Source organism: Seriola dumerili, unplaced genomic scaffold, assembly GCF_002260705.1.
Source record: "Seriola dumerili isolate Sdu_G_001 unplaced genomic scaffold, Sdu_1.0 BDQW01000295.1, whole genome shotgun sequence".
NCBI classification, from domain to species: domain Eukaryota; kingdom Metazoa; phylum Chordata; class Actinopteri; order Carangiformes; family Carangidae; genus Seriola; species Seriola dumerili.
Window position 1 is genome coordinate 1,359,578 of NW_019174550.1, and position 14,293 is coordinate 1,373,870.

At 40.9% G+C, this 14,293-nt stretch overlaps 1 protein-coding gene across 1 annotated transcript in view; it reads right to left on the minus strand.

Moving 5' to 3' along the window:
- Positions 1-1,536: 1,536 nt before the first annotated feature.
- Positions 1,537-14,293, minus strand: part of dnah2 (dynein axonemal heavy chain 2) — a 60,598-nt gene continuing 47,841 nt past the window's right edge. The window contains exons 76-88 of the mRNA XM_022758363.1: positions 13,767-13,915; positions 13,348-13,531; positions 13,020-13,210; positions 12,628-12,819; positions 11,975-12,159; positions 10,550-10,784; positions 8,290-8,441; positions 7,626-7,740; positions 3,867-4,043; positions 3,146-3,220; positions 2,244-2,394; positions 1,759-1,958; positions 1,537-1,609 (exon numbers count right to left, since the gene is read on the minus strand). Coding sequence (XP_022614084.1) covers positions 1,804-1,958; positions 2,244-2,394; positions 3,146-3,220; positions 3,867-4,043; positions 7,626-7,740; positions 8,290-8,441; positions 10,550-10,784; positions 11,975-12,159; positions 12,628-12,819; positions 13,020-13,210; positions 13,348-13,531; positions 13,767-13,915 — 1,961 coding nt within the window. The 3' untranslated portion in view covers positions 1,537-1,609; positions 1,759-1,803. The remainder of the gene's footprint in view (positions 1,610-1,758; positions 1,959-2,243; positions 2,395-3,145; positions 3,221-3,866; positions 4,044-7,625; positions 7,741-8,289; positions 8,442-10,549; positions 10,785-11,974; positions 12,160-12,627; positions 12,820-13,019; positions 13,211-13,347; positions 13,532-13,766; positions 13,916-14,293) is intronic.

Genomic DNA, 14,293 nt, shown 5'->3' on the forward strand with positions numbered 1-14,293 from the left:
CATGATAAACTCTGGATTTCCACATCACTGACAGTCATTAATGTCCACAACATTTCTTCTAAAGGCAGGAATTTTCAAAGGGGCTGTTTCTGAGTGGATAAGCAGATGGAAGAAGTTGGCTTCCAATGCCCTCAAGAAATGAATTTTTCTGCGGACTGGGAGCTTTTGAAATGCTTGGCTCTAAACTAAGGCAGCCACTGTTTGAACACAGTCACCACCTCTTACAAAATGATAAACACAGCAAATTTGTGTGATTGTGGCACTTTTCTTAAGCAGCCACAAAAGTTTGGATACTGTATTTCTGTCCTGGAATACACAAATTCAACGTATTAGACAGGAAGGTTAATTAATACCGCATAACAAATACATTTAAAATGTTTCCACGCCACATTTACATTCTAGTTCACTTCAGCTGAAGCTTTTATCCATAAAAAACACCTCCCTAGTCTGATATTTTTGTTACAACCAGCCCTGAGAATAAGCCAATTTGAATTTGAATTCAGCATGTTGCTGTGAGTGCCCCTCCATCTCCCACCCAACCAGAGACCACCAGAGACACACACACACAGACCTGGGTCTGATAAAGAGGCCCTTAAACCCTGAGGAAGTCTGTGTTCAGTCTTTCAGGGGGACAATCCTTAAGTCTGAATACAACCTTGAACTCAGGCCCCCCTTTCTCTGTTCCCCTCTCTCATTACTGGACCATTCTTCCTCCCGGCTCACTTTCTCCAGGGTCGTTCTCTTGTTTTTCTCTCCCTCCCTTTCAGGAGTTTGGGCTGAGTCCTTTCCAGTGGGGAAGTCCAGGCCTTCTCCCTCACAACGCTGACCGACTCCAAACGTCTCGTCTGTGAAGCTTCATTAGAATTCATTTGTTTGAATAGGTTCATTTCTGCTTCAGTCGCTCCCTCCCTCCATCCTCTTTTTCAGCTTGGGGAAATGCACATTAGCATAAAAATATCCTTTACCTCACCTTGATTAACTGCATTGTTTGCATGCATATGTGCCTGCATGTGTGTGTTCTTACTGTGTGAAAATTTGTGTATCTGAATGTACAAAACCAAATACAAATCTACTAATTTTCACTAAATTAAAATATTCATAGGTTTTAAAGATGTAAAACTACCACTTACAGACTTTTAACTGTTGATTTGAACTGATCTGGGTTTCCATGACAGTTTGGTCAATAAGCACACAAATCCAGGAAGTGATGTATTATGGGCTTCATAAAATAAAGGAAATATATCTGTAAATTCAGTGTATTCCAAAACCAAAGCGTCAATTTCCGATGATGTTATCTAGCTCATATTTTGCACATATTGTATTTTTTATAGCCCTCAGTTGTCTACACGCAGGTGCTTTGGCAATGCTGTTATGTTGACACAAAATAGATGACAAGCATAACAGCTTATCAGATTACCAAGGAATTCAATAAGCACAACAGACACTTCCATGTCCAGACAGTCACTTGATCCAGATGTTACAGAGAAACAAGTTTCCAGCATAACACTTCACAGTAGGAAACTATTCCCAGTCTGTGTTTGAGCAGGATAAAAGGGGGTCAACATGGAAATACTGATGCAGGTCTGTGGTGGAGTGAATAATCGGTCAGCTGCTGGCAGAGAACAGAGGCAAAAAGGAAAGAGAAGAGGAAAAAAACTTACCAGGAAGTGTCAAACAATGAATCAGACTATTTATCACTAAATCAGGTTTTATAAACTGCATATATATTAGTAAACAGTTAAAACAATAAATAATGACCATCAAAGTATCAGAGTCAATGTGAGTGTTTCTGTGTTAAGGCCTTTAGTTGTCCAGACTCATGAGAAGAGCAGTCCCTCTCTTGATCCAATGGTCTGGGGTCACAGCTCCGGATTTCAGCTCTATGCCGACCACAAAAGATGCCCGGCCTGCCCCGCCTGAACGTACTGGGAAGTAGTAACACGGACACAGGTACGTATCTACACACACACACACGCACGCACACACACACACACACACACACACACACACACACACACACACATGCACACGCACATATACAAGAGAAAGAGGAACAGAGTTGGGACAGTGAAACCACAGGGTATGAGATCACAAATTACATACAAGCAGAGAAAACAAGAAACCAAAAATGAATCATTCAGAATAAAACCGGAGAAAAGGTAAAAAACAAGGAGAGGAAGATGGAAAGACAGTCAGCGGGATACAGTGAGGAAATTCGAGAAAAAAAGTCTGAATTAACTCACTCTTGCCCATCTTCTTGCGGTTCTCCACAGGTTTGAAGTGAATGGTGGGGATCGGACAGACCATCTGCATGGGTTCAGCTTCCAACAGACAGGAGTTCCTCTTGTCCCAACCTGCCCCCTCCAGGTACAAACCTCGGATAAATACTCCATCCTGGGGGGGGGTTTAGAGAAACAAGTAAGAAGAGGGAAGGGACATTTTGCATACAGCTTTGCAAAAAAATGTTTATGACAAACAGCTATGCCAATTAGCTAATGCAACTGAGAGAGGAAAGAGGAGGGAGGATGAAAACATAGGAAAGGGGTGGGCTGCAGGGGAAAAGGGAGGAGAGGGAGAGAGGGAAAAGAAGAGGAAGATAGAGGAGGGAGGGTTAATGGAAGAAAAGGGGAGAGGAGAAAGAGCCAAAGAGAAGCAAGGGGGAAGGAGCACAAAAGACAGGAAGGGCTGGGAGTATGCCCTGTTTTTGGAGTAGCACAGGGAGGTAAAAATGGAGGAAAAGGTGGGAGAAACAAAGGGAGGCACAGAGGAGTTAATACAGAGAATAAAGATTAGATGAAGTGAGTCGGAAATACAGTTAATACTGAAATACTGGAGTGGGAGCATCAAGATAAATGAAAACATTTTGCCCCACTGCCAAAATTTGAATTGTAAAACTGCTCTGTAAATAAAATTAAAATGTGAGAGCGGATTTGTGGAATGGGAAGAGAGAGGCACAAAGTGGGGTGCTGCTGTGACTGAAAATAAGTTTTTCAGGATAAAACACACTGTCAAAGTTTAAGTAGAGATGAAAAATGTGATGGAAAGTGGCAATGACTGCTGAAAGCTGAAAGCCTCAGAAAAAGTGGAATGATGGCAGGTTTATGTAAATCTTTATGGAAATAGAAATGTGAGTACACGGAGTCACCTTGGGCGGGTAAAGGAGGTTGCTGTCGTCGACAGTAGATACTATAAACTCCCAGGACAGTGTGTCCACTGATATCTGCAAGAACAGTTTCACACAATGTTATCTGTTGGATGGACAAGAAAGTGTTACTATTACTGGTTCAAAAGTCGTACAAGGACATTTTCATTCACTTCAGCAGAGTGTTGCAACTGAGAGGTATGAATACATATCTGTTAGATGAATTGCTCAAGTCTCCTAATGTACAACATTAAGTGTGGTGGTTGTTGGCTGTGAGAGGCTGAGATTAATGTATGGACTCAAAAAAGAAAAGGGAAACGAGTGTTCAGCAGGTTGTGTTTGCCAGACCAGCACAGGGAGTGACTTCAGTGTACATCTGAAAATGACTGTGTCAGCATCAGCAAGCTTTTCCCAGGGTGTTTTTAATTGCGTGTGCTTTGACAATTAAACAGGGCATACATTAAACATTAAATGAAATTATAGTTGTTGTTATGCAAACATTTTGTATTTTTGATTTTGTTCTTTTTTCAGTTTAATCTTCAGTTTTAGAATCATATAGTTAACTGGGTTAAGCTTATGAAATCCCCTCAAAAAACTACTGGATAAAATTAGAAATATATGACCATCAATCACAGGCGGGACAATACACGCTATGTATCCTGGTGTAGTGTTTCACTAATAACTGTCTTTCTGCCTAAGTGAATGTGGTTGTGTGAAATCTCACGTTATGCTGTCGAGCATAAGACTGCAGTACAGCAGTAAGGAAACCATTGGGAAAGGTGAAGCCGGAGAGCCAGAACAAGTTGGGGGGCTGGGCCATCTCTGCCCAGCGTGCAAACTGATTGACTCGCTGGCAAAGATCCCTGGTCCACGCTGCCAGGGGCTTCAGTGAGGGGTATGCCTAGTGGACAGAGAGAGTGAGAGAGAGAGACATGGCAAATCTACAGTCATTTCATGCTTCCAGCTGTTGGCAGCGACACATAATGGGAAAAAGCCCAGTGTAATGCAGTAGCACTGAGCGCTGATGGCTTCTAAGTCTTCCCAACACACATAAAGGGATGCAGAAGTGGTGTGGAGGGACTGTGTGAAATTTCACAAATAAGGTGTGAATGTACCTGTAGTATGTTAAAATTTTAATATGACAACTTTTACGTCCTTTGGTTGATTTGGTTTCACTTGAGGAATAAACATGATTTGAAGAGAGCCACAGAAGATTCAAAGGAATCTACAAATAATCTACTACATCACAATCATGGTTCTGAGGGAGGATGTGTAACAGTGCTACAAATGTTATCTTGTTTCATTATCTCATAAAAACAAAAGTAAAACAGATTATGACTTTGGACAGAAGTGTTAACTGGCTGTAGGTAATTATTTTCATTATTTGTCAATTCACTTATTACTTTTTCAAGTAATCAATTAACCATTTAGTCTACAATACATCAAGAATAATGAGATGCCAGCCTCAACTTTCCAAAGCCCACAGTTAAATTGCATATATTCTGTTTAATGTACAAAGATATGCAACAGATCAAAGCAAAGAAATACTCTAAATCACTCACATCATCTGTCAGTCACCTACAGTAACTGATTCACAAATGTCCTTGTCAAAAACACCAATTGCACTGACTGTCCTGAGAAGAACTACAGTTCCCAACAGTTCAAAAACTCTAAACAGTATAAAATAGAAAATTGTTGCATGCTTTGTCTGATTTAAGCGTTGTCTTACTGTCAGTCTCTATGATACAATTCATCATTCTTATGTTTTTCACCAGTCTTCAAGCTGCCACAAATCTGGACTGATCCTCTTTCACAGTGAGAAAAGACCACATTTTTGTTGGGGAAGTCCTTTAGATTCCAACAGCGAGGCTGGCTGCTGTCATTTCAGGGTTTAAGTTTAACTCTTTATTCCACTTTCAGAATATTGATAAATGTGGATCAGTACAGAGTTTATCATTTTCATTTGATTATTTGTGCCTAACCTCAAACTGCAAAATGATGCTTCTATACACTAATTAAAAGTAAACCAATCAGCTTATGTCACTGCTATTTACAGATATTTGCAATGGCACCTACCCCCACTGATGTTAAGATCCTATTGAAAACTTTCTTCAACCTTTATGGCCTGGTATCTAGCTTTATGTGTGAACTAAAAGGTTATCATAACAAATCCTTTTCATCCACATATATCATACTTTTGGTTGTTTGTTTATTATCTGCCGAACTCTCATACACAGACAAAAGGTAACTGGGTGTCTGGGCACTATATTATATATATATATGTACATAGTAACTTTTATTGACATACTCTTTAATTTCTCATTTATTTTGTCTGTTGTCTGACTAATATACACAACACACCAACCATTCATAGCATGTGCACACAAAGATTCACACTCAAATACATACATAGTGACTAGGGGGATGAAAGCCTTTTTGCATGTTTGCCACCCAGGAGCAAATGCCCTGTATGTATTCACATAGCAGATATACGCAATGCTAACACAGACAGCAAAGTCTTGTGAAGAAACCAGATACAAAATGGCCAGAGACAGAGAAGCAGGCAGGCCAAAATTAAAGCCATGAGTCTGTGAGCTCAGAACTAATGACAGGCTGCCATGCCAAGGAGGGGTGGAGAAGAGAGGGATGCAGGGATGGAGGGATAAATAAGGAGGACATAGAGTCTATGAGGGGCTGTTATTTCTGCGTGGACCAGATGAGGCATGAAGAGATAGAGAGAAAGAAGAGCACAGTATGGAGGGAACACTAGACGGGAGATGTACAAGGAATGAGAATGATTAGTATGAGTATGAGTATACAAAAAAACAGAGCAAGACACAATGAATGAGAAAAGACAGAAAGATGGATGAGAGCCAAAAATAGAAAGAAAGAAAAGAGAAAAACAAAGTTGTCTAGTTTACAAGTGGTCAGCAGAAGAGAGAAGCTCAGCTGGAGGCAGCAGCACTAATAGCTGTCCAATACCCCTATAAAAGGAAATAGACACACACACACACACACACACACACACACACACACACACACACACACACACACACACACACACACACACACACACTACACCCAGCAGGAATAAGCCGCTGGCTGGAGCACAATGAGCTCAGGGTGTTTTTAGGAAAGTGGAGCAGGCCTTGGAAGGTTTACTTTGCTTATTACACTACGATTAGTCCACAGGCTTTGTTCAGACACAGGGCTGAGGTATGCTCCACCTGATGAACAGCTACCCACAAATACATGCATGTGCACAAACACACACACAAATGCACAAACAAACGCATATGCATACATTCTTTTATGTGGAGTCCATAATGAGGACAGAATCAGACACTTGAAGATAAACATGAAATGCCCTACATGACTCCTGCTCAGTGGACACACACATGCACAAGCGCGCGCACACACACACACACTTGAACAGTAGCCAGAATCTTTTCTAGCCCCTTGACCCAAGCTGACAGCACCCTGTGTTCTCCTCCCACTGTAAAAAGAGTTCCAGTGATAATGAAGCCAGAATGGAGCGTTCAGACAGAATTACAGCTGGAACACTGCCAGAGCCTCATCGTTGTGTGTGTGGTTGGAGGGAGGAGAACAATAAGTGTGTGTCTGTGCAGCCAGGCAGAGTGATGGATAAATACACCTTTAATAACAGACCAATGGGTCAGTACAGAGAGAGGCCTGCAGCTGGTGGACTGGCTGAAGAGAGCAGAAAGTGTTGATCAGATCACAGATCACAAAGATCAATACTCAAGACCCATGAGTGGAAAATCTGATTGGTCTCTGTTAGATGGCAGCGCACCATAGAAACTTGTTGTAGAGAGAAACGCTTGGATGCAAATGAAGTCAGAGTAAGTCATGGAAAAATAAACATAGCTGTCTGTCCGATTGAAACATTATCAGTGACCCTCACTAGGAAATACTTGGTCAATACTTGATTATACAGTACAGTGCAGCCAAAATAATAAAGGCTGCATTTGTTTCACTGTTTACCTTGGATGTTGTCATGCTTTGCTACCTTTTTAAAAGCATTCTTTTTAAAAATGTAATCCTGACTCAGCAGTCTTTTTTGTTGTGTGTTATTTAAGTGCACCCAATTTTCCAAAGAAAGGACAGTCTCAATATTATTGATCCTGGCAGCACTTCTTCATTCCAGTCTGTGTCTTCCCGCTTTATGAAGTGAGATAAAAGGAAGGTAGTAGGTGCAGTCTCTCTTCTCACATCAGGATGTCTCACCTCTCATAATGCATGTGCATCACATATACAGTATGTGTAGGTGCATCATTTATACATTATAAGAAGTGAGAAGATGAGAATGCCTCAACCAGCGGAGAAAAGATAACCAAAGAATAAATTAAGGCAATAAAGCATATGTGTGTGCTTCAAAAGAACTTGTGTTGGATGAGAAGTGTGTGTGTGTGTGTGTGTGTGTGTGTGTGTGTGTGTGTGTGTGTGTGTGTGTGTCTGGCACCTTCTCCCACAGTGGTGGTACACGGGCATCATAGATGCAGTGGAAGGTCTCCTCCAAGCTGGATGACATGACCACTAAGCCTTTGATCCCTTTCTCCAGCTTCACTAGGGACGAACTAAGACACAAACACACACATGTTGCAGCAGCACATCTGTTATTGTTACCCCCCTTTTGTTGTAGGTCTTTAGTCCTCACTGCTTCCTTGTCTGTATCTACTGAAATTACCCTGCTCTCAGACATAGAAATACAAACAAGCAGGCCGGTAATTGGGCAACTGTTCACTGTAGCATATTCATTTTATGTGGGATGCAACTCAAGCACAATCATTTTGCCTGAGTTTCTTATGTAAGTGCTTATATAAGCCTAAATTTGACTAAATGTGTGATTTTCCCTGATGATGAATTGCAAATAATATTTTGATTAATGTTTTTGGAATAAAGGGAGATATTCAGGTTAATAACCACACCCTGTTGATCTGCTGACGCTAAATGACAACCTACTCAGACACGTGTTCCTCCCTCTACAGTATTCTCCATTTATTCATTTCGTATCTGTGTAAAACTACCCATCAGTCATCTGTTCATTACGGCCCTCATTCCTTGATAGTTTCACCATTACTTCTCAATAGCATATGACACACACACATCCCTAGCACAGTTCATACATGATGGTGGCCAGCAGCGAGTTGTATCTCTGGATCTCTTGTAGCAGGACCACATTAAGAGGTGACGGGTTGTCCTGGAGGAGGGACCTGGTGCCCTCATAGTCAATCACTGCTGGAATCTTCCCACGAATGTCTCCCAACAGCTCTAAAACCTAGAAGCACAGATGAAACGTTGTACGAAAGCAGATGAGTAAGGTTATATTACAATTCACAGATGTATTTGCAGTGAAGAAAAATTTGCAGAGACAGTCAGATCATAGAGGTGAATAAAATTAGAGGACTTACAATAGCTCGGCCTCTTAATAGTAATTATTTCCAAAACATACACATACAGTATACTCCAACATACCAATAAAAACCACAAGAAAAGTTAAAAAGGAGCTGGATGATGAGATTAAACTGCTGACAGTCATTATCAGTTGGACTTACACCTATTTGTCGGCACCATTAAACTACCATAACATGTAAAGCACATTTGATGCACATGGAGAAACTTCGGCCAAACAACAGCCAGTTTGTTATAGTGGAGAACACAGAACTGGCAGATGGTATCAGAAGGATCCTGAGAGATAATGCTCCCCTCAACAAACAGTAATTTCTGGTTCAGTGGCCACAAGCTCAAAGACATATTTAATGCAAGACATACTAATAACAGGTGATAAGAAAATATTTTAAATGGCACATGAGGGGGATTAGCAGATGTTAGTTCTGTTTGATACAATTTGAGTGTTGCGATATATAAATAAATGTTCTTTGTCTTGGACTAAGAGAACATGTTTTATCAATTTAAGACAAGAGTCAGGATGAAATCTTAGTAGCAACAAAAAGGTCAAGCTCTGAAGTTTAGGCTCCCTTTGAGCTCTTTCCTAAAACTTTATAGTGCAGTGTTCTCCACAAAGAAGCACAGATTCCTAGATCTGTATCTTATTTCACCAGCGACGGTCTGCCAGTGCTGTGTAACCATATGGATGTTTCAGAATTGCTGGGAGAAATCAAATATAGACATTGGCTCCATGAAGAGAGCCTTTCAAAGCCCCAACTATTAACTGTTTTGAGTAGCTATTTCTTTAATATCTCAGGGTGTATCAGGCCATTGTGGCATGTGTTTGAAATAAAGTAAGTTTGGCTGTTTTAGCCATAAACAATTTTTTATAGATTTTCCAGAAAATTCACAACATTTATATTGTAACTGGGATAGAGCATTTTATTCATACACTCCGTTCTAATCTGGGACTTTGGCCAGAAAGAACATTCATCCATGTGCCAGGCAAAAGACTCCTCTGCTATGCACCAGTTGATCATAATTGGATATAAAAGTACGGACGAAAACAAAAACAGTGTCAGGCACACTGTAGGTGATAAAACAAGCCCCTTGTAGTTGTAGAGGAAATCGGGCGGGCATATTACACCTGACTGGATTTAACATTTGGCTGAACTCACATAACGACAGTGAGGTCTGACGAACTGTTGTAAACTTTAAGTAAGCTAGATAACAATAAGGTAGGAAGAACTGATAACACTAAGCATCTAAAATTTGCTGTCAGAAACTTAAGGCTCTTCCTGCAGCTTGCATTACTGGTTTTCAAGTTCATGGCATTCAACGTGACCATGGTTTTATGTAGTTATTACTGTTTTTTGTTGTGATGACTAAAGACCTATAGCCCTTTCCAGGTCTGACAGGTTGGATTTTATTTTATTTTATTACATTAGAGGTTTTAAATCAAATGAAACATGAAAAACTTTCCTAAAAAATGAATGTTAGAGGATTATCTAGATATATACTTAGTGTACTCGTATATCTTTCTGACCATACAGGCAGATGTGGCTGAGCTACAGACTGGAATATTTCATCATATCTATTCTTGTTCAAACTGTATGGGCAGTTAAATGCTTGTAAAATGGGTGGGATTTTTAATCTCATAATCATTTGTATTTGTATGCAGGTGACTTAATTAGACTTTCTTCATTAAGTGCTGCTCCTCAACAGTTGTGCTAATATACTCCCAAAACAGACTGTGACTTCAAATTGAAAGCCACAGAGAGGAAGGATAATTACCTTTAAGGAGGACAGAAAGTTAAAATTCTACTTACCAGGAGACGCTTAAATTAATCTCCCTACATTATAACAGAGATGATACTGAACAGGCTGGGATACCACTCAACTATGGTGTAGATATAAAAATGCTGATCTCATTCTCATGCCAGTCTATTATACTCAACTAGTCATGTCTGCTCTCACCTCCTCCCACCCCCCCCTCACCTTATCTTCTCTACTTGGTCCAGCCCCTGCAGTAGTGGGGCTGGTAACCTGGGGCTGCAGGGAGAGCAGGGTTTCAAACAGTGTTCTGGTCTCAGCAATCTGACTGGCAATGTCAGCATTAGGGTGCTGGCCAAACACCTCAGGGTGCTCTGTGGATGGCAGCATGCTGATATATTCCTTGTATGAGGCCTGGGGACCATCACGGGGGATGTAGTAGGAGGTTAAGGGGGACAACCTGACAGAGAAACGGGAGTATAAAGTCAGTGATATGAAATAGTATTTATAAACAATGGTACAGGAAAGGAAAACTGTAATCTGCATGTTCTGGACTTGCATATCTGCATATGTAAATTTAACAATGTGAGTAGTTGACAATAGGCTACACACGAGTACATTTTGAACTTATTTCTGAACACACTGTACAATCTCCCATCTGTATACCTATTAATATAAACATCTAGTGCTGTAGCATCAAACCGAGGATGCTGTCAACACAGAAATTGCATCTTAATTTCATTTGTCATTACCATCAATACACTGTTTTAGTGGCAAACAGCTTCAAGAGTTTCAGAACACAGTATTAGAGCTATTGTTCTCTCAATTGTATTTCCTGCCAATGCAATGACCCATGACCTAGTTTCCCTGTAGAAATTATTTTCATCTCATCTAAGGTAATTCAGTATAATAATTCAAGTGCAGCAGCACAAAACCCTGAGAAAAGAAATGACAAAAATATCTTCAAGTTTTAGTGTATTGATGATTTCCAAATAAATGGGGGGCAGGTGCAGGAAGTGGTAGTGTTTTCATTGTACTGCAGGACACTCACTGTCCTTCACCACAGCTGCAAACAACCATTCCAAATTCACTCTGCCTGAATGCAGTGCTAGAGAGCTTATTCTTCAAATATACATTTATATGCAGTCTTCTTTGTATGGTCCATGTTAAATTGAGCTGATGCATTAAATATCTTTTTAAAAAGTAGTTGATTATAAATTTAAGGAGTGGACACAGCATTTGTGCAAGTCATAAACAAAAAAAGGTGAGCACTAAGGGCTTGTGACAGTGTTCATCAAGTGCCACAATGTGGCTGAATTTCACAGGCTGCAATAATCTAATTGTCCACTTGGTAGTGCTGGCATTCTGTGACCCGCGAGGAGCTTTAATGGGGAGTTGAAGTGGCCTCTGCCACCACCATAGTGCAACCACAATTTGCTTCTACTGGAGAAAATTATTTTACAGTGGGCCTGTAATCATTTGAAGACTAAAATATCTAAATGTCTAGGCATGTGAGCATCTGCAATACCAACTGTTTATTGAAACTTCATAAATTATTTGCTGTGTGCATTTGAATTTAATGTTCTTATACCGGTATATATTCCCATATAATAGGTGTGGTAAATAAATATGTGTGTTACAGTGTCTCACTTGAAGAAGGCCTGGTTGACCGCAGCATCACAGAAGTAGTCATTGATGTATGTGGTTAGAAGACGTCTGTCCCAGTCGTCTGTGACATGACCTCCATAGTTGACCCCAGCTATCAGATACTTCAGTGCATCCCAGGGAATCTCCTCATACTCATCCAGGTACAGACTCAGCAGACTCTCACTCACCTAAGGGTGCACCGAGAAGACGATTTAACAGAGTGACTTTGAAATGCATAACAACACACTGAGGGCAAGTCAAATGGTTCTTCTGCAGAGAGTAGACAGAAACAGTGAAGATAGAGTGGAGAGACAGACATTTTAACAAAGGCCATAAGTACTGTTCAATCTCATGCACTTGAAATAGATTGTCATTATCCATCAGTCTGATTGGCCTTTACTCTGACAGGCTATAAAATGGCCTTTCTGCTTGACTTACGCCTATATTTGTGGTTTAGAGCAGATTACTGACAAGGAAACATCAGCCACGCATAAATTCCACTCAATCACAACCACATCATGATCATCTTCACTGTATTCTTCACTACTTTTCACCAACATCTTCTATAGACTGTACAACAGACTGCTCTGTCTGTTTTTATTCTGTTCTTTCTGATAGCTGTTACTGTTTCCTTCAGTATCAGATGAGGCCCTGACCTCAAAGTCAGAATCGTTGAAGCCATAGACAATGTTCCAGCCCAGCTGTAGAAACTTCTTCCTTTCCAGCAGGATGCTGTGAAAAAAGCAGAGGGAGAAGAGCAGCTTCCGGTAGAAGACGGGTCTTGAACAGCGGTTGAACTGAGTCTCCGTCACCAGCTGGTACAGGCGCTTCATGTTAGCCTTCACACCCTGAGGACAGTGAGCAGTGTTAACACTAGTGAGGGTGTTATGTGTAGGACTTATATCAGACTGTAAAATACATTTGGGGAAATAAAGCTTAATATACAAAGAACTTCTGTGTAGATTTGTTGCCATGTATGTCATGTATGCAAATATGCCTGTGTAGTAGATATCTTAAGCCTGGAAACCATATATGTGAGCAAATGCACCTTTGGTGGTTCAGTGGTCATCTTGATACCAGCCTGCAGGATTGTAATTGGAAAATCAGGGTGTGGTGAAGAGCTGAGCCAGAGTCTGAAGTTTGAGTGGGGCTTCTGCACTTGTAGCTGCTCCACTAGCTTGTCCAAGTCAGGCATCCATGAGAGAGAGAGGTGGCAGTTGGCAAGGAATACCCATTGACCTGGGTAGAGAAAAAGAGGGCTTGAGATTGCTGATAAAAGCATTAAAAAAACTGCTGTGGGAGAAAAAAACATTGCTAAACAACACAATAAATCAGAGACAGAACAGCAGGAAAAAGGATAGAAACTAGTGTTGTACCATTTTTGATACCCTCTTCAATCATCCTCTTGGCAATGGGGGCCTGTCCCTGGCCCAGAGAGAGAGCATGGAAGTGCTTGCTCATGCCTGAGGCCTCAGCCAGCTGCAGCAGGGCCCCAGTGGGGTCCACCCCAGGAGACAGGACAAAAATCAGAGGAGTCCTGCAGGTGGATTCCTCCAAAACCTATGAAGAGGAGAGAGAGAGAGGGCTCAGCAATGAAGAAGAAGGAAATTGGGAGCCGTTGAGCCAACAACACTGAAATTGGCTTCCTGAGTTTTCAAGTGAGCTACGATCAAATAGTATTACATAAATGAGATGTATGAAGTACATAATTAATTCCTTCAAATTCAAAGCCTGAAAACTAAAACTCAGGATAGAAAAATCTACAGAGGTTACATAGACAAGAGCTGACACTCACAGCCTTCATGTTGAGAACAGGCGGCTCCACAAAGCGAGAGCCAAGGTTGTTAACAATGAAGGAGGTGACACAGAAGGAGACACGGTCCTGACGCAGGGAGCGCACAACCAACATCTTCTGGAGCGCATTACATTTATTCTCCCAATCACCTAGAAAAAAAACACACAGGAAAGGGAGAGGGGGAGAATTCAAGAGTGAAGGAAAGCACTTTGGAAACCATAAAGAAAACTAGAATGGCATTACAGAGATATTGTGTTCACATGGCTAAAATTACATTTTGTGAAGTCACTGTGACCTTGACCTTTGACCACCAAAATTTAATCAGTTCATCCTTGAATCCTAGTGAATGTTTGTGCCAAATTTGAAGAAGTTCCATCAAGGTGTTACTGAGATATCGTGTCTACGAGAATGGGACGTACGTACAGACAATCTGAAAACAATATGCCTCCAGCTCTGGCTGTCGCTGGTGTGGAGGCACAAAAAGAAGTGAAAAGGGTTGTGAACAAAGGCTTTAATGAGAGGAAAAG